Below are 20,566 nucleotides of genomic sequence, written 5' to 3'. Positions count from 1 at the left end.
ATTACCGATATCAGCAGGAACATTCGCACTTGCGACGGGTGGCAGTCCTTTGTGGTGAATGCAGTCAGTAGCAGATCCTCGGACGGCATACGGGTGGGGTATTGAAGAAGTGGAGAATGCGATTTTTGCTGGCCTGGGAAGTGATTGTTCTTGGAGGCGTTGTAGACCTTGAAGCTGATCAAATTGCGCGGCAGGGTGTACGTTCGACTGGTTCGACTGCGATGGCGTTCCCATCTAAATCATGGCGGCACCCTCTTTGGTCTTCAGGAACTTTATTCTGACAACATTTCCATACAGGAAGGACAGATTGAACAGCTTATCGGTGTTGGCTGTATTGTAATCGAGTCCGTAGACCATCATCACTGCGCCCTGTTGCTGTGCGGGTTGAATGAAGTTGACTGGTCCGTTTCGGGTCAGCGGTGCGTCCTTCATCAGTCCGCAGTGTGTTCCGGCCGGTGTTGGTTTCCAGTTCTCCGACGGATGATACTCGGGCGGTGACAAATTCGGTGCAAATCCTCCGCCGGATCCCAGAAGGACTGGTTGACTAATGATTGACTTTCGTTGTGCGGGGTCGGCCTTCCGCCGAAGATGGATGTTTTTGAAAACATTGAAAATCAAAACAAAAACAAGAGTTGTTAAAATACCGGGTTGCCAAACAAGGCATTATTCACAAGCAAACAAAAGTCAGTTCAATGACTTCTTCTACTTCATGACACTGCCGATACAGTTGCGGCACACTGAGGTACACTGAGAAAAATGTTGGCGCAAAATAAGTGTGTAGAGTGACCACCCCTTGAGTTCTCTAAGTTTTCCTCGAAGCTTCTCTGAACATACCAAAAATTCCTGCAATTTTCCTAATAATTATGGCCTAAGATCTCAGAACTGCTTGAAATTATATAACTTGCTTTATACCCCGGACAGACTATGATGGCTTATATCATGTAATATAGGCTGGCTTGCAATGAGCACTTATATATAGGATTTCCAGTGAAAAGTGCTCATTGCAAGCCTGCCTATATTACATGATATAAGCCAAAGTCTGTCCGGGGTATTAAGATATTTTATACCCCGTTCAAATTACAGCGTATATCACGTAATATAGGCTGTCTTGCAATGAGCACTCATACATAGGATTTCCAGTGAAAACTAAATGTATGAGTGCTCATTGCAAGACAGCCTATATTACGTGATATACGCTGTAATGTGAACGGGGTATTAGCATAACTTCTTCTTCTTCTTCTTCTTCTTCTTCTTCTTCTTCTTCTTCTTCCTCGCATTTCAAGCTTATTGCATATCGCATATTAGCTTAAAGGGTGATACGGTCAAAATTTGGTCAATATCAACTTGACGTATTTCTTTCAATTTTGCATTTAAAAACTTGAACACCCCTCATTTTGAAGGTGTGTGTGTGTAGAATGTTGCTCCTATTTTGATTTTGGAATTCACTCTTCAGTTGTCAAAATGCCGTCCAAGCAAGAAGAGCAGCGTATCAAAATGTTGCTCGCGCATCGCGAAAATCCGAGCTACTCGCACGCAAAGTTGGCAAAATCGCTAAAAGTTGCCAAATCAACCGTTACAAATGTAATTAAAGTGTTTGGGGAACGTTTGTCGACAGCCAGGAAGTCTGGATCGGGGGGAAATCGAAAACCGGAAGCCGCTGAGACGACAAAGAGAGTTGCCGGTAGTTTCAAGCGAAACCCTAACCTCTCTCTCCGAGATGCCGCAAATAAGCTGGGTGTATCGTCTACAACCGTGCATCGAGCCAAAAAACGAGCCGGACTATCGACTTACAAGAAGGTAGTGACTCCAAATCGCGATGATAAACAAAATACGACGGCCAAAGCGCGATCCCGGATGCTGTACACGACGATGCTGACGAAGTTTGACTGCGTGGTAATGGACGACGAAACCTACGTCAAAGCCGACTACAAGCAGCTTCCGGGACAGGAGTTTTATACGGCAAAAGGAAGGGGAAAGGTAGCAGATGTTTTCAAGCACATGAAACTGTCAAAGTTCGCAAAGAAATATCTGGTTTGGCAAGCCATCTGTACCTGTGGCTTGAAAAGCAGCATTTTCATAGCTTCCGGGACTGTCAACCAAGAAATTTACGTGAAAGAGTGTTTGAATAAACGTCTGCTGCCTTTCCTGAAGAAACACGGTTGTTCCAACAATCAATACGAAACTAACGATTTTAAATTGGCTCACCACTTTAGTAGCCTATTGGTCCCAAGCAAACGATTAACGTACCCTATTCTAGTTGAAATTCTATTACTACACTATGTTTGTTTTGATTCGCTATGAAAGTTTGACAAATAACATCAGGGATGTGTGGATTCATGCAGAACATGCAGGGGTGAGTGAAATAGCTTGGGACTGCTTGGGACCGTTGTTCTGGTACTGAGTGAGCCAAAAATAATAATGATTTTCTTCGGGACCCAGTGGTCTTAGAGTTACCTCTATGGTTGTTCCGTACTGTTTTGGCCGGATTTGGCATCTTGCCATTACGGTAAAAAGTGGTACGGAGGCCATGGAGTGGTACGCCGCCAACAACGTGAACCACCTGCACCACCAAGGACAAGAACCCTCCCAACACGCCAGAGCTCCGCCCAATTGAGAAATACTGGGCTATTGTCAAGCGGAACCTAAAGAAGACCAAAAAAACTGCTAAGGGCGAGCAGCAGTTCAAGGCAAACTGGCTTTCTGCGGCGAAGAAGGTGGACAAGGTGGCTGTACAAAATCTGATGGCAGGGGTCAAGCGTAAGGCCCGGCAATTCGGATTTGGAAAAGCGGAAGCCTAACTGAATATTTTTCCTGAATTTTATACTAATTGAACTTGAAAAAGAAATTTAATTTGATTTTTTAAATAAACGATTTCACCGATTTACACGCGTTTTCCCTTGACCAAATTTTGACCGTATCACCCTTTAGGCGCTAGAACTGGTGGAAACTAACGATTTAAAATTGGCTCGCTACTTGACTAGCCTATTGGTCCCGAGCAAATCGATTAACGTACCCCATTCTAGTCAAAATTCTAGTACTAAACTATGATTGTTTTGATTCGATATGAAAGTTTGAAAGATAAAATGAGGGGTTCGTAAATTTTCCTATGTTTCGAGGGGTGCATCGATTAGCTTTGGACCGAAGATAGTACCAGAGCTGAGCCAAGAAGTTTATCACGTTTCTTCGGGCCTTCTGGTCTTAGAGTTACCTCTATTATTGTATCCAAGACATGACCGTAGATTTGACGTAATATTACGTGCTTGGTATCAATATTCGGCAACTGTGTTAGGGAAACCACTTTTTCCCATCACGGAAACGTCTCGTTTTCTGATGACAAAATTACACAGTTTCGTGCACAAAACGCACGAATTTTTTTTTATAGATAATAAAAAAGTTTAAATTGACTGGAGGAATTCCTTGCTAAAATTTTCCAATCGTGAGATATTCGCGATCAATCATATAAATTCGAGATTTTTATGCTTTTTTCTAGCATCATGGAGAAAACCTTACCTAAATTCGAAGCGTTTTCGGTCGATTGGCAAGGTCATGTGGTATTCGCCCAAGTAACGTTTTAGGTTTTATGTAGTAATACAAAGCTACTATAGAACAACATTCATAAAACCCTGGTCAAGGCTACTTTGCCATTGATGCATCTACCAAAACCTCATTAAGACTAGAATCTGTCTAGTTGGCCCATCCTGGAGAAGGTTCTGAAGGGTATATTTTCGAAGCTCTTCAAGATCGAATTACTGCAAAAAGGTTGTATGACGAACGTATTGCTACAATAAAAGCTATTTGGCAACAATAATAACCTTTTTCAAGCCATTTTCCCTAGCCGCTGGCTGAATCCACTAGAAAAATCATTAATCAAGATAGAAAAGTATTCAAAAATACCAACCGATCTTAACAATATTATTGAAATATAAACTGATCATATAAAATGCCTATTAAATTTCCAAAATTATTAAAATTGTTCTCATAAAGTGGCCAAGTTGTAGGTGCCATATTAAATCTTATGTGAAATGTACTTGAAAACATCGAAAAAAATAAGTCCGCCCTCGGAAAACGTTGATCTCACTTATTATTTTGAATCGAGAAGAAAAATTAATTATTCTTCAAATTGATCATTAAGCTCAGCCGAGATATGTTTTATGATTATCGTCAGTGCTGTAAATTCTCAAAATCATTTGAACATTTTTGATGAAAATGAGAAAAGTAGCTATTCGCTATCAAAGAGGACCTCCTCCGAATGGGTGATATCAGTTGCTTAGTCATTTGACGAAGGCATAGATCATTCTCATTTGAGAAACGCTATATATCATTCAGTTGAGTGTAACCTACACACAAACGGAGCTCTGGTCGACATTCCGGCAAAAAAGCGAAGCCAACCCGACACCAACATGACTTCTATCAAACCCCAACCCGATGTTGACCCGACATTGACCCGACATAAACTCAAAATTTACCCGACAACAACACGACATTGGGTCAACATCGACCTTAAATTAGCCTTACATTGATCCGACATCGGGTCGACTTGTCTGTTCGGGACAATTTTTCTGGATTTCTTCCATACTCCACTGTCGTATATCAAATGATACTGAGTGACTCGATTGACAGTGACAATGAGCTTCGAATGAGAAAGGGGCTCTTCAAATTATGGTCATGTGAGAATTCGTTTACACAGAATTGATTGAGTGGTTGTATTGGTTCATCTTCAATCGAGTGATATGAAATTATCGTATTTCAAATATCTGCTCATTCCTAAATTGATCAAAATAAAGTTATATCCATGGAAATACACATTGAACACGAAGTTTGTAAAAATCAAACTAAATAATTGTAATATGGCGGTGGCTTAAAAGTTGGTTCACATGGGCCATTTGTGAAAAAGTTGTTTTGCTTTAATGAAATCCCTAACAAATTCATAAGGTTTTAAAAAAGCTTTTATGAAGAAAACTTCCTGACTGAATGGTATTTATCTAAAGCCATTTTGCTTGATCCTATCCCGTTCAGATTTATGGCAGAATTTATGGAGGCAAAGTTGCCTGTAAAAAGTTAAACGTCAAAGTTTGTTTATCTTTCGATAGTTGCGTTGTTCGATTATTGCAACGAGGTTTTACTCCAGCATTCTTCCAGGGGATTTTCTCCCGCTGAATTGGAAGCAGTTACTAAGAAAGTGTGCGGAACTGTTTTGCAACATTTCGCATATATCGCAACAACAACAGCTGGAAGCTCAATCAATAAAATATCCCCTTCTTCCGGATGATTCCCGAAGTGCACCATCAAACGATGCAGTTGAAATTAAGTACGTTTGAATGAAATTTCGAACCTTTCGCTGAATAAAATTACTGCTATGAATCGGAAACCAGCCGATCTCCAATTACTGACAGTTTCAACGGTTTGTTATAGGTACAAATGCAAATTATTTCGTTCGTCCGATCTGGAGAAGGCTGGTCTGTTTTTAGACTGTTTCATAAAGGAGACGGTCAACACCAGTCAGAACGAGATGCTAACGCCAGATGCTCAGTCGTTGCTGAAATTGACTTCCCTTCGGTCGTTAACATCGCTTGAATTTTTCATCCTACTTCGCCTACTCTTCGAGATTTCCTTATCATAAATATTGCTTTTATTCACTATGAGGATCCAACTTTTGAGATCAATTTGGAAAAATAGTAATTGGGGATTTTATGGTACACTTTAACAAGTCTAAACAACAACAATATATGCTTTTTGCTCTCATTTAAAACCGAATTGTTTGATGGTTGCTTTTATACTGACAGAACAACTTTATAGAGTATTTTATCAAGGCATTAATAAACAATAGCTAATGAAGTTTATGATTGATTTACAAAACAGTTTTATGGAGGTATTGATAGCAGCTTTGGATTTATTTTTTAAACAACTTTCTCGACAGACTATAAAAGGTTCTTATAACAGTAATAAGCTGAATTACTAACCAGAAATGTTCTACATTTTAAAATGCTGTATTTAAACTAAATGGATTGTTTATTTCCGTTATAAAACCATCATAAATCAGAGTGGATGCCAAGTAGTTGCTGAATTGTTACTTGGGCGGTCAATGAGAGAATTTGTATGTAACCCTTCAATACTGTTATGCATTTGACCACAAACGTTTGATTGCTAAGTACATTATCAAAGAGCTGACAGCAAACCGAGCGAACGTTCAAGGAAAATTATCTCTTAAACAACAATAATTTATGGTGGTCCTGAAAAGAACCGTTTTGTCGTGATGGTAGAGCTATGCTGAGATATTAGGGTGTTCAACGCGGATGAGGCTGGTGAGCTGTATGTTGTTTGTAACGACCTTGGGATAGATGGCCCACAGCGGCTCACGACGAGCAACTGAATCCGATCAGTAGCGGTACGGCTTTTTCCTCCTTCTTTGGTGAATCGAGGGCTCTTGAGAGCAGCCTTGATAGCTTGCTGCTTGCCTTTTGTTGTGTACTGGAAAAAAATGTACAACGCTGCGTGCCGGAAGCACTGCTGCTGCTGCTGATGACGACCGGACACCACCACTCATCACTCGCGATGATTGAATAAACACCGTTCGGCGAAACCGACTGGAATTCGATTTTGAAATCTGTGTTAGGGAAAGCGCTTTTCGCAGGCAATCGATGATAATTTCAATTATCATAGCAACAGTTTCACATTCGTGCGATTTTCAACGGTAACCTATTGAAAATCAATAAAGTCTTAATTTTAGCAGTTTTGTAGAAAAATTTCCAATCGCTTGGCTTGTTTAGAATTAAAATCCATCCGCTATTGACAGAGTTATAAGTGGACAAAACCTGACCACTTTTCGTAACGCGGTAGATTTTGGTTTTTTGAAATTGCACCCCCAATATGTTGTCAAAGAGCGTAATCCTACGTCAAAAAACCAACCCGGTTTTATTCAGTTCAAGCACTCGTCTATAGAGATTATCACGTTCGTAGTGCTTTTTTTAGAATGCGGCAGTGGAATTTGGAAAAATGCATAACGAACCACTTTAAAACTCATTTTGACACATTGTCTTGTTCAAAATGATGATTAAGTACTTGATAATCCAATAATTATTCTAAACCTACTTACCTTATCATTCTAGCTACGGCCTGGGTGTCCTTTGCGTTTCCAGTCCAAAAACAAATGCCTTGAATAATCACTTATGTCGTGTTCGTGTGCTCCGGTGTAGCACTTCTTACGCTGGCAATGGCGGGTTCGATTCCCAGTCATCAACTGATTCGTATATTCGAAAATACTTCTTACAGATTGTTTCTTAAATGTTGAAGTCTTGCGTTCTATTCGTCAGCACTTGTTAAAAGTATGAAACAAGGTACCTCATACATATCATAATTATTGAAATTTCACCCTCTTCTGAGCAATTACACTTTTTCAAATTTTAGGACTCTATCGACGCAGTTGCCTTAATTTTGTCTGCTGTCTGCTATTTCCTTCCTTGGTCGCACTACGGACACGCTTCGAAAATTGACTTTAAGAAAAATGGGGGTTGCTGAGTCTGGATCCTTCCGTTTCGTCCCATATGTTGCACTTTGAGTCGAAAAAGATATACATAAGCACCTAAATATGCTCAACCACACGCACACGTGTGCCTCATCTCTCCTACCTTTGGCTCCGTTTGCTGTTGATATAGAGCACCATAAGGAGATAATTGTTCTTCATACTTACCTTCCAAGGTATATACGTACATAATATGCATTCATTGACTGGGTCTTTCGTCCGATTGCGATGGTGGAACGGCTAGTGCCGGATAAGTGTGCCGGCCACGCGAACTAATCGGTCGAAACTTAGTATGCTATGAGTAAAATTCATATTTACCACCAGTTTGCGCTGATGCAGTATGTCATGATTTTCTTCGAGATGATCGTTCGCCCAACATCTCAAGGCATCCCCGGATCGGATCAACCAGCACGTGCTACCATATGTTTGATGATTTTTATTTGTTTTCAAAAAGGCTCACGGCCCTAATTAGATGCCTGGCACACACTCGTTACCTTTTTATCGCTCTCATCCCTAACCCTCCCCGGGTCCGAATAGGTACCTACCTATCAGAAGTGGTCATCACGTAGGAATCGTTTTACGCTGCGATCCTTTCAACACGTGTTCTCTAGTAGACGACTCATCGATCCTCTCTCCACCTTATGTTCGATCGATCGTCACTGACACACGCTTGCACGCATCCAGAACCCCGAAATATCCATTACAGAATCCAATCCCGTGCTGTGTGTAAATGTGTACGGATTCGCAGAAAATATCGCTTTCAACGGTTCTGAATAGGAGCAGATACCGCAAAGGCAAGTGTTGGAAGCGACTACCGATCGATTTTGCCGGTTGAGGCGCGCGTATCCTATACTTCCAGGAAACGACCGGAGGAATCAAAGCATGCCGCGGCGACCGATCGATCTAGTTAGAATCAGAGCAACCCATTAAAGGGGGCAAGAACGAAAGTGATCGTCGTCGTCGGCAAGTAGGCTTTGAAAAGGGATTTGCCGATTTTCTGCTCTGATTGGCACTTTTTCACTTACTTTTTTTTCTTCTCTATTCCAATCGAGGAGTTTGAAACGAGAAATTATAATTATCGAGCCTGAAATGATCCTTCTTGCAGCAGATGGAACCGGTCGATAACGCTAATCAGCTCTCGATTTCGTTTTGAGCCGGGGTTTGAAATTTGAGGTAAAAAACTTGCTTTTAAAATGTCGTAAGCTAAATGACGATCGGGGTGTTCTGGATCACGCGAGGTCGTGGCACTTGTTCTGTTTTAGCCGCACCACGTTTGGGTCAAGTGCAGAAGCAGCACATGCCACAGATTGCACAGTTTTTTGCTCGGCCATACTTGATTGATGGCTATGTATTTATTACACTTATGATAATTTACAGGAAGATTGAACCAACGCACGCCACGAAATGCTTCAAAGCAAGCGACAGTATTAAAAGACAATTTAGTACTTTCTAACGCCTCGGTGAAGTTATTATATCAAATCACCGAGGTAGAAAACAGAAACGTTGGATCGTCTGCCCGGAATGTTACCGGTATGAATCACCATGAAAAAAGAATTTCGAGAATTAATGATCTCCTCCTGTCGAGAAGTGCTCTTTTTGAGCGGACCCAAAATGGAGAAAAATTACAAACATCTCGAGTAGTTGGGCTCGCAGCTCGCTGGGATTGATCGTGCTTCCCCCAACGAGGCAATTTGCCTTTCTATCCGTCAGAACATGTCGATTTCGGTATGACCACCCTACTCCCGATATGCATAGCTGAATTAGAATCCGGGAACACTTCGCCTCGGGAGTACATACTTCGCATAGCGCACACACACTTCACTTCAGAGTCTACTCTATACCTTCAAGTAGGACCCAGCCGGCAGTGACGACGCTGGCGGTGTGACTTGCGTGAGATCGTTTATTCAAAAACCACCATCAGCGCCGATGCGGCCCTCAATGCGAACGCAACTCGGCAAAGCAACCCGTCGAAATTCCTTCACCAATGATCAACCGTAATCTTTTTGGCCCTGCTTTGTTCGACCCATCATCGGAAGTGACGCTGCGCAGCGTCCTAGATTTTTCCTCCATTGACGCCCTCGCATTCCCGCCTAATCAAAGGAAACATCCCGCAAAACAAACACGGGATTGATCTCGTTCCGGATTCTAGAGTGGGATTCATTACAGCCCGAGCAGAATCGGGAGTAGTTTCTCAAAATAACAGACCGCAAATTCGGTTTCCCAAGATTGTTGGTTTTGTTATCTCTTCGGTTTTGTGGCAAAATTTTCGACCGTAATAAGAAGGCGGTTGGCCTGCTTTGATCCTTGCCGCTGGGTAAACATCCCGGGGGAGGACGTAGATGTCAGGTAGCTCTGCCTCCCGAAGGACAAGTGGCTTCTTGAAGAAAGGTTACCGATCCATGCAGAAGAGGATGTAAGCTGCTTTCAAGGTGTGAAAATAATAACATTGCTATTAGATGGTACTTGATGAGTTGGGATAGGAAAATGGTGAAATCATTCTGGGAAATTTAACTTCCTCCAGCAGTGCCTGCTGCTGCTGTTGCTGCACGAAATAGAAGAAAGCGTCCCGTTGATTTGATTTTTTCAGCACATTTTAAAGTCTAGGTCTGTAGGTCACCAGGACTCGAGACCACCCTGTTTAAATTGAGCAATTAATTTATTCACCCCCTGACTGACTGGCCGGACGATGGCGATCGCGATCGATCCAAAAGTGGTAATTAATTCTAATAGTTCTGGATCGCCTCCTACACTGAGCGAAACTCGATCGGACCCAGATATTGAGAGATAAATCAATTGTATTCGTGAGCCGACGATCCCAGAAGGACGGAATCGGGTAGTCCGTTCGGCTTGCCGCTCTAGGGTGAACCGTAATCAAGACACGGTTATTACGCGGGATCTGCGGTCGTCCCTTCGCCTACTTTTGTTCTACGCACATTTCACCCTCACTTGGGCTTCGGTATAGGAATGTTTCGATCGTAAATTATGCGGTCGTACAAAACCGATGCACCCGGGCTAATAATATCCCTCTGTGGAACGATTATGTCTAGAGTGTAGAGAGGGTCCTTTTCTTCAGCGCGGTAATTTCCCACCAACCACCGAATGAGACCCGGTACCATAAGCCACAAGTATTTGGTTGTTTTGAGGGCCGTCTTGGGCCGATTGTTCTAACAAAAGAAGAGGGGAAAGAAAAGGGAGAGACTACAATTAAAAATCAGAAACAAGAAACAAATTTACACTTGGCCAGAGCTGAGATTCTTGAGATTTTGCATAAGTGGTCTCTAGTGGGGTGCAAGTTTCTGTTTTGTTTTGCATGTGGCGAAAAAGTTTGATGGGCCGGTATGAAGAAGAAAACGTTAAATTAGTGAGATTCGTTGATGAAGAGAACGAAAGAGTTGGATGCTTCACATGGGCTGAGGCTGTCCCAGTGTCCCAGAAAAGGTTATTTCTCAGGGAATATAGCTGATTTTTCGTTTCTGGTGCGGGATCTTTTCCATTGGAAATGGAGCAACACAGTAGTTGTGAATATTTCATGTAAACTAGGGGAAATGTCTCTAATGTTTGCCTATGGATCTAATATTGGGCCCATCGCTAAAAATCTGCTATTTATCAATTTTATCTAGATGAACGCGTTATTGGGACATTACTAATGGATATTTTTGGGTGCTATTGAAAATTTAGTCGATTGCTGAATTTATATATGGGCCCATATTAGGGACACTTAGGCCGACATTACCTGCATTTCCCCTATCTCGTTTTATTTTATTTTTCCTCTGTTTGAGACATAAATCCACTGCGACCAGTTATTTGATCTATTGTGAAATGCCCCTTGTCCTTAGTTCAGTGGATGTCGTATTACTCCATAGCTATTGAGAAATGATGAAGTATTGGGTGGTGATAAAGTTGTCATTCTTGCCTTTATCGCAAGTTGTCAGTCAAAGACGGATTCGTTCGCAACCAAATCAAGCAAAAACACCGATAATGACCATGCATCAGAACCCGAGTCTTAACCAATTCACACTATAGAACAGCGAATAAAAGATTAGGGATAACGTAGATTAAAAATAACTACCATCTAATTTTTTTCCTTATATCAAGATCATCCTCGGTGGGCACAGCCGAGAGCTGTCATTATCAACAAGGCATAGAAAGTAAAAAAGACTAAGATGTGTTCCTTTGATTACAAAAACAATCCTGTTCCCTTATTTTGAAGTAGTTCGGACTAGGCTTCGGTGGTAGATCTTAATGCCAGTAACGCACCACAAAAAAGTAATCTACCAGGCGTTACTGGGCACGTTTCACGTAAAAACATTTCTCTCGTTACCTTGGAAACTATACAGAACTATACAAAAATCTAGAATTAATTGATGTAATTTCAAAAATAAAACGTAATATTACATCCATGCAAATTATGTGCACACCAAGGGGTAGGTCACTCCGCCCACCAATCAATTGGGTCATCATTTTTGTCAGTGTGCCTTAAGAGGGTACTAATGGAGTCTGATTAACTGCCTCTTTCTCTTGAGCCAACTCTAGAACCTTACTTACCTTACCAATCAGGCTAAGGCCTTGTTGTCCTCTGTTGTCCGAAGAAGTCGTCTACACTCTACTGGATCCAGTCTCGTAAGCTGCGAAGGGTCCGCAGGTCGCCCAATTTTTGCAATGTGGACTGGTGCAATTGATGGTTCATTCGCCTCCTCCACGCTCCGTCATCCATCTGCACTCCACCGTAGATGGTACGCAGCACCTTCCGTTCGAAAGCACCAAGGGCGCGTTGGTCCTCCACGAGCATAGTCCAGGTCTCGTGGCCGTAGAGGACCACCGGTCTAATCAGCGGCTTTTGGACAGTCAACTTCGTGCGGCAGCGAATTTTATTCGACCGGAGCGTCCTCCGGAGTTGGACGATTCCCTGCCATAATGCGTCTTTGAATTTCTCTGCTGATATCATTTTTGGCGGTCACCAGTGAGCCCAAGTACACGAACTCATCGACCACGTCGATTTCGTCACCTTCAATCAGAACTCGGGATGGGAGGCTAACATTGTCTTCCCTAGAACCTCTTCCTTTCATGTATTTTGTCTTTGATGCGTTGATGGTAAGTACAATCCGCCTAGCTTCAGCCTTCAGTCTAATGTACATTTCCGCCATCGTTTAAAAGTTCCGTGCCATGATGTCGATGTCATCGGCGAAGCCAAGAAGCTGGATTGACTTCCTGAATATCGTGCCACTCGTGTCTATCCCTGCTCAGCTGATCACACCTTCTAATGCGATGTTGAATAGCAGACACGAAAGTCCATATGCTTACCCCCTTCGAGATTAAAAGGGACACGAGAGTGTCTCCGATATTCGAACAACACACATCACTCGATCCATCGTCGCCTTGACCAATCACGTCAGTTTATCTGGAAATGCATACTCGTGCATAATCTGCCATAGCTGATCTAGATCGATTGTATACGTGGTAGCGCGGGCACCCATGAATCCCGCCTGCCGGCGCGGTGGCATAGAATTTGGGAGAGTACCTTGTAGGCGGCGCTCAGCAGTGTGATCGCGCGGTAGTTGCAGCAATCCAACTTGTCGCCCTTTTTGTAGATTGGGCATACGACACCTTCCATCCACTCCTCCGGTTATATCTCCTCCTCCCAAATCTTGGCAATTACCCAGTGCAGCGCTCTAACGAGTGCTTCACCACCGAATTTTAATAGCTCACTTGGTAGTTGAACTACACCAGTTGCTCTCCAGATGACCGATCTCCTCCTCAACTTCTTGAAGATCAGGGGCCGGTAGCCTGTCGTCTTCTGCGCGTGCTCCAAGGTCTGTTGCCGTGCCACCTTCGTTTTCTGCTGCGTCACCGTTGAGGTGCTCGTCATAGTACTGTTTCCACCTCTCAATCACCTCACACTCGTTCGTGAGAAGGTTACCGTCCAAGTCCTTACATATCGGCTTGCTCCATCGACTCGCGATCTCGGTCTTCCTGCTGACGCTTCTTCTTTCGGAAAACCGAGTTTTGTCTGTTCCGCGCTTGTTGTATCGCTCCATATTCAAACTCTAGAACCTACATTTTGTATTTAGATCTATAAGTGAACTGCTGGTCTGAGCTCCTCTGATATATTCAATTAGAAGATGTTCCTGAATATACAGTCAAACAGCACGTAATGTTGTGAACAACTTCAATGACAGTTGTCCAGCAGTGCTCCCATTTATTTACAACAATCCAATGATTACAAGATTGTGCCGTAGGTGTGTCAAAGGTATGCCGATGAATGTGCCCAAGCTGTGCCGAATCTAATTTCAACACAATGTGCTGAGTGACTTACCACTTGTTCCGAACAAGTTTGCTATTATTGCAAGAAACCGTGGCATTTCAAATGGAATAACCGCTTGTTTGCGAAGCAACAGAGTGAAGACAAACCAAATGTCAAGCAGGCTATGAATGATGGAGGTGGTGTGTGTTTATGGCAGGCGGTGACTATACTGGTTCGTGGTTTATTGACAGTGGTGCCAGTTGTCATATGCCGAACGATGCGTTGGTCCGAACGTTGTCCTAGCTGATGGCAAGGTTGCTGAAACTGCTGGATGGGAAGAGCGCATCGACGAAGAACGCAATGTGATCGATGTGAAACTGGAATTAGTGCTTTATGTTCCATCGTTAACGAGTGGCTTAATTTCCGTGGATCCATTGTCCTCCAAAGGATTCACGGCTGTTTACCTAGCGAAGGGCTGTGATATTCGAGATGGAACTGGTACAGTGCTGGTCGATGGTGAACGATCCGGTTGCTTGTACCGACCGAAGCAAGTGGAGATGTCGAAACATGTTCAAGTGTACGGATACCCAGCTAACGTGTACATTCCCAATGTCGAACGGGGAAAGTTTAAAAGAAAGAAGCGAAAGTTACGGTTCCTGGAGCTGGATGACAGATAGTCTCAGGAGGAGAAGCAGTGAGCGGATTCCACGAATGGTGTTTTGTGTCCAAATCGAAGCAGCAGTTACTGGAGGAGAACGAAGAAGAAGAGCCCGATGGTTTTGGTGAAGAATATTGCGATTAAGACGGAGACGAGAGTGAATCCGAAAACTATTTCGATATGATGGACCCTGAATACGAAGAAGACCCTCTGACTGTGAAGGAGGAGGAGCGGGACGAAGGTGTTTGGCGGTCCAGTCGCCCCAATCGCAGCACACTGCCGGGTCAACTGTTCGATTTCGTGGTAGGGATTTCCGTGCATTCGGTTGATGAGCCTACATCGTATGTGAAGGTCAATCATTGAGGAAGATTGATGGTATTTAACAATGAATTGTCCTTCACCATATTGCATCGGTTTACCCCTCATGGAGGGTAGCTTCACCAATCACCACAAGGGTAGCTGTCAGACATCCATGAACGAGATGGCAAAAAATAGAAAGAAAAAGGGAGGTAACATATTTATTATCATCATAACCATCTTTGTTAAACCGAACCAATACGAGAATACAAGTGTCCGTGTTCAGTGGCGTTTCCTTAACCACAGTCTACCTGTTCACCAACTGTCAAAACATTTACAATCATGAAAATATTGCTTGCAATGGATAGATATCGAGTAAACTAGAAGATTAAGTGTATTTTTTAACCGATTCGAGTATGAATATGCCATTAAATCTGGTTTTGAAAGTTGGTGCACAGGTAAAAAGTGAGGTTACGGGAAGCCACTGTCCGTGTTTATTTATTTATTTTTCCGAGATTCCCTACGTGGATTTTCCACTGTGTGTTGTGTCCTCCGTTCTTCAGTGACGTTGACTTTGCAATCAGGGGCAGTGTATGTACAGAAACCGCTTAATTGTGCCATTATTGCTTGAACGCCTAGTTCGATCTCTGTCAATCTTAGTTCCATGGATTTACTCTTTTTGTTACGCTTACTTAAAATCTCCTTGACATATTTCAATATTTTACCATCCATTCGGTAGACCGAAGGTAAGCTGCAGCATCGAATGAGGAGCTTTTTCTTATGGCTACCTTCTACATCATCTTTATTGCTCGATAGTGAACTATGTATTTCGCGTATTTCGTTAGACGTATTGGGCGTTATTTTGACGTTATGCAGCATATTTCTCGAGCTGAAAAAAAGAAAAATTTGGTCAGCTTTGAAATATGTTTAGGAAGTAGTAAGTCACTCACAGATATCCTCTGACGTCCAATGTTTTCAACGCATTCTCGTACAGGTACGTTTGATAGATAACATTCACTTTTTGAGACAGTCCTATTAATTCAGCTTCAGCTTTGATCGCCTAAAAATCAATCACTTTTTAGAAAATCGAAGCATTCCATTAATTCGTTACATACCACAATGTCACTAACGGCCAAACCGTTGATCAGATTGAATATCACAATCGGAACAAAAAATATAAATAAAACAAATATAAGGTAACGGGAGCTGTTGGAATCAAATGTTATTTCTGCAGCTTCAAATTCACCTGTAATGGGATATGGAAGTCATGCATTGAAAAGAGAAGATTCTTTAAATTATTCACTTACCTGTTAACATTACCAACGTTTTCAATAGAGAAGTTCCTATATCAGCGAAATTATTGAACTTGGAACTGTTGTCAATTTCCGCGGAAGAGTTTGTGTTCGTTTTGTTTTGATCGTTTTCTAGGGTACTCATATTGAATGATGTGTAGAAGCACATGGCGAAGGAAATCAGGATTGCACAATACACCACCAAGCATTTTATGAAATTTTTAGACACTGTCTTCAGCATCACCATGTGTGTGGATATAGATAGGATTGGTAACGTTCCTACCAGTAGGGTAAATTCTACAGCAGACAATAGAATAACAACAGCAGATATAACTTCGTTTTTCAAAAAACCAAGAAGGACTGTGGACGACGTAAGGATTAAGGCCATCTCCGTCCAGTTCGCCATTGACTTAAGGTACATCATTTTATGTAGAATCATCTGTAGGATTTCTCTCACCAACATGTATGTAGTACAAATTAATGCTGTCCAAAATAACAACTTTTTGAGATAACCATCAACGGCGTCCGGTCTACACCAACCTACCACATACCATGTTAATGATATGAATAATACAGTACATATAAAGAAATTAAAGTAGAAGTAGCGAATCAGCTGTTGCCACTTTATCAGCACAAAACTAGATATAACGGGATGCTTCAGCAGATGTTTTAAATCGGATGATTTTGACATGTACACAATTGGTAACATTTCATCTGCGGAGTTCTGTTCAGACTTCGGCGGAACCAGACACGAAAAATTAATTGTGATCTCATAATCATCATCTTCCGGTCGTTTCTCGTTGGTTGTTAAGCGTGAATCGAGAAAGGTTTCTAACGCTTCAGGACTGATGTCACAAATCGGCATTTCCTTGAACATGTTCTGTTTGCCAATGTATGCAGAATGTTCCAGCAGTAAATCCACTACCTCGTCAAGTTTATATTTGACTGCGAAATGGAGTGCACTGAATCCCTTGTTATCTGATGTATCGACTTCGATGCGGTCATCAGCCAGCAAGCACTTGACGCATTGTACAAAGGGACAATTGCCCTTATTTTTGGTGAAATTTATTTCTTTAATGGCCAATGACAGAAGTGGTTGTTTGTTGATCTGTTCGATATCATTTTCCGTGCGTCCGAGCTTCGACAGCAAATACTCTAGTATATCGCAGTTTCCGTAGCTACAACATGTGCCTAGAAGTGCTGACAGTTCCAAAGCTGAATAAGGGACGGAACCGTCTTCCACGAGTTTCTTCACCGAAGCTAACGTTCCAGAATCAACAGCAGCTTTCACTAGCTCTCTCATGTCTTGTTCCCATGCGATATTATCATTTTTATGTTTATCCTTATATAGCTTGACACCCACATCGAACTTTGCATCCCTGTATGGCTTCAACAGCGATGTAACTACGACCGTATTTATCTCCATGGTGTAGGAGGGAATTTCAGTATCCGGGAAGTACTCCTCTATTTTCTTGCGAAGCTCTCCATTTCTGAACATGTTAACATCTACTTTCGCATTTTGGAGGCAATGTTCCAGTATTGCCTTTCGCCAAAACTCCGATTTCGTTATCCAGTTTTTCGAGCTGATTACGAAGACACCAAGCGGTGTGCGGTTTTCTGCGTTAGGAATGTTGAAATTTGCTCCTTTTTCCAACAAAACTTTGATGCATTCATAGTCGTTTTCCCAGTTCGAATTATCTATCTTCTCGAACAACATATGTAGAGGGGTTCGATTTTGATAGGTCTTGTCAATGTCAATCGTCGAATTATCTAATAACTCTCGAATTTTGTTGGGATCTCGCGATGATGCTGCGGAGTGAATTGGCAACATGCCAGTCTCGTTTTGCTAAAAGAGAGACAATGTTAATGCTTTTGGGTTCTGTAAGTTCTATAATTCTTCAATACACGAATATTTACATCATTGACAAATCTCAAGTAATCATAACATTTTGATCTTTGAAAACAATGCGAATGAAAAAAGAGAACAGGATCTGTCATGATTACCTGAATTTTGTCAAAAAACGCAGCGAAAAATTGTCAGCATTTGTGAATTGTTAAAAATAGTCTTACCATTTGCCCATCGGCGACGTTTTCCAGACCTCCATTCTGCATTTCTATATCGTCATTTACACGCGTCATTTTCTGTAAAACCACGACCAAACTTGCACTGTTACTTGGGTATTAGGTCTATTCGCGTAATTGCGTTTCTATAATATTTTATACAGCAAAAAGCAAAAGTATGTTCTCGTATTTCTGCAGCATAGTATTTTCCTACAGCAACTTACAGTAAGCTGCAGCAACGTTTAGCAAAAGCAAACAACCAAGTACGGGAACATACCTATTGTAAAAATAGTACAACAAACTCACGCAAAATCGATAATTAACCATCTTTTGAATAAATGAATTTTGGAATTGGAATTGTATTGGGAAATCTACTGAATTAGACCGGGTTTTGAAACCGAAATTTCCCTGGTTAGTCAGTTAAGATCTCCTTAGGTCCTTCTTGAAGAAGCGTAGGCTTATCTTTAGTAAATTACAGTTGTTCTTCTTCTTTTTCGTCTTCTTTGTATTTCAAGCTTATTGCTTATCGCATATTAGTTTATTGCGTGCTCTCAGCTTAGTGTTCTAGATGCACTTCCACAGTTATTAAAACCTGTCAATTGGCAGACTTATACTACGTTCAGACTAAAGAGTTATTACATGTTATAGCGCTATCTTGATGGTGGTTTCTGTGTTTCAATTATTTGACAACCGTTATAACATGTTATAACTCTCCAGTTTGGACAAAAATTATGTGAGGGGTGAGCTTTTTTGTGTGTTTAAAAGAGGAGGGACTTCGAATATTAACCTAAATGCAGATATAGAGGTACCAGACATGTTTTGCACTGCACTGTCTTCTGTGAACATTATCAAACAGATTGTACGTGATAGACGTCACATGAATGCAGAAGCTTGACAAAAATTTTAATTGATCAATCATCATTACCTTAACTCTTTCCGTTTTTTTTTTAATTTTAGGCGTTCCAAATTTGTGGTATTTTTTTTTTCAAAGAGAAAGTTGATGAAGAGAATCGATCAAAATCATTTGCACCCCTGCTTTCAAGTTTGGTTACAAGAGCATTTTATGTGGTTGTTGGGGGCCTGTGGTTCTGAATATCGACAAACAGGTAGATACATTCCATTCCTGCTATTTACTCTAATAAGCTTGGTGGCCCTGAAATGGGCCGTGTTGGAAATCACCTTGAACCCCTCGCACTACAACCCTGGAATGGTCATCATCTTTACATACAGTCCACTATCCCTTGTGTCGTTGGCTACAACTGCACTATATCCAGAAAAGATAGACAGGAGCTCGTTGTTTACGGCGTGGTGATCTCAGCAACATCTACCAAACACACATAGGCTATGTGGTGGTGAGTTACGATCGGCCCGCGGGAGAGGATAATCGGCCGTTATCTCTTATCGAGATCGTGGCCGAGAGATCGATCTGTTGGAGCGGGATGGAACTTGCGAACCCCAAATTCATCGCTAGTGGCTATCGATTTGCCGGTGAAAACGGTTCGATCGGGGGAACCATACGTAGTTTTTACACTTATGACTAGAGTTAAGTAGTAGTAAATAAATGTTAGTCTAATCGTCAATAAATGTGTTTCGCGTAATGTGTATTGAACCGTACGACACGTGTACTTAGTGCAATAAACAAGAAAGGCCCCGGTATCAAACGGGGTAATTAGGAGATCATACTCAAACTGCAGAGGAGAAGCCTTATTATGAATGCGTCATCATAAAGGTTGGTGAAACCCCAATTTCATGTCGGCAGAGCTATCGGAAACGACATTTGGTCCTTCGAGCCGGATTGGGAACCGGTTCGGTGAGGTTTGGTGAAATCTACACGGTACAATATCTTCACAATTGGGCTTCGTTCATGGCGACTTTCTGCATTCCTGCTGCCTAAGTTGGCGTCAATACCCTGAGAACAAAGGTTCAGCCATTGCGCATCTCGATCGATTATCTCAACCCAAAGGATTCAGCCATTGCACGCATTGATCAACTCTCGACTTTACAATCGCGTCATTTGGGCTTTTCGGACTGGACTTCAGCGCAAGAGGACTTCTCCCAGGTGAGTTGAACCACAACTATATGTCCAGCCGAAGCTGGCATCTTATTCTTGTGCTAATACCGCTTTCCGATTTACCGGCAGTCGAGCTTTGTCTGCTGCATGTTCTGGTTGCACATCTATGTACTGCAATCAATAGTCATCACTTATTGGAGGATTCCAACGTCGAGATCTTCATAGCATATACCTTGCTGACCAACGTGATCAAAGCCTTGGCACCATTTTGGCACAGGCAATGCCCGTCGTCCACCACCGAAGCTACTACGTCATCAGCAAAGACACCGTACTCGTCTTCAACCAAACGGATTGAATTTTGGAATTTTTCAACCCTGAACGTTCACCGAAGCATCCTTAACTAATCAGTGGGTTCCGGATTACGCATAACGAAGAGGGAACATCGAACTATGTTTCTCCAGGTCAGTGTAGAATATAGTATATGTTA

The 20,566-nt window shown here is 42.0% G+C and overlaps 1 protein-coding gene across 1 annotated transcript; it reads right to left on the bottom strand.

The window, feature by feature from the left end:
* Positions 1-234: 234 nt before the first annotated feature.
* LOC135697337 (transient receptor potential cation channel protein painless-like) lies at positions 235-18,146 on the bottom strand. The gene is made up of 6 exons (XM_065216954.1): positions 18,078-18,146; positions 16,023-17,853; positions 15,831-15,961; positions 15,666-15,775; positions 15,390-15,604; positions 235-398 (listed from the first exon to the last, which is right to left on the bottom strand). The coding sequence occupies exons 1-6, from the start codon at positions 18,144-18,146 to the stop codon at positions 235-237; spliced, it is 2,520 nt and encodes an 839-aa protein (XP_065073026.1).
* Between the last annotated feature and the right edge of the window lie 2,420 nt (positions 18,147-20,566).

This window comes from Ochlerotatus camptorhynchus, unplaced genomic scaffold (genome assembly GCF_037179485.1).
Source record: "Ochlerotatus camptorhynchus isolate MF236.1 unplaced genomic scaffold, CSIRO-AGI_Acam_v1.1 ptg000070l, whole genome shotgun sequence".
NCBI lineage: Eukaryota > Metazoa > Arthropoda > Insecta > Diptera > Culicidae > Ochlerotatus > Ochlerotatus camptorhynchus.
This window is presented reverse-complemented; position numbering and strand designations above follow the sequence as displayed.

Excerpts from the sequence above, each read along its gene's own strand:
- LOC135697337 (XM_065216954.1), bottom strand. The coding sequence starts at position 18,146 with ATGACGCGTGTAAATGACGATATAGAAATGCAGAATGGAGGTCTGGAA. Across the intron at positions 15,776-15,830 it reads TGGCCGTTAGTGACATTGTG|GCGATCAAAGCTGAAGCTGA; the intron begins GTATGTAACGAA and ends ATTGATTTTTAG. Across the intron at positions 399-15,389 it reads AAGTAAGCGTAACAAAAAGA|TCAACTTCATTCAACCCGCA; the intron begins GTAAATCCATGG and ends GAAACGGACCAG.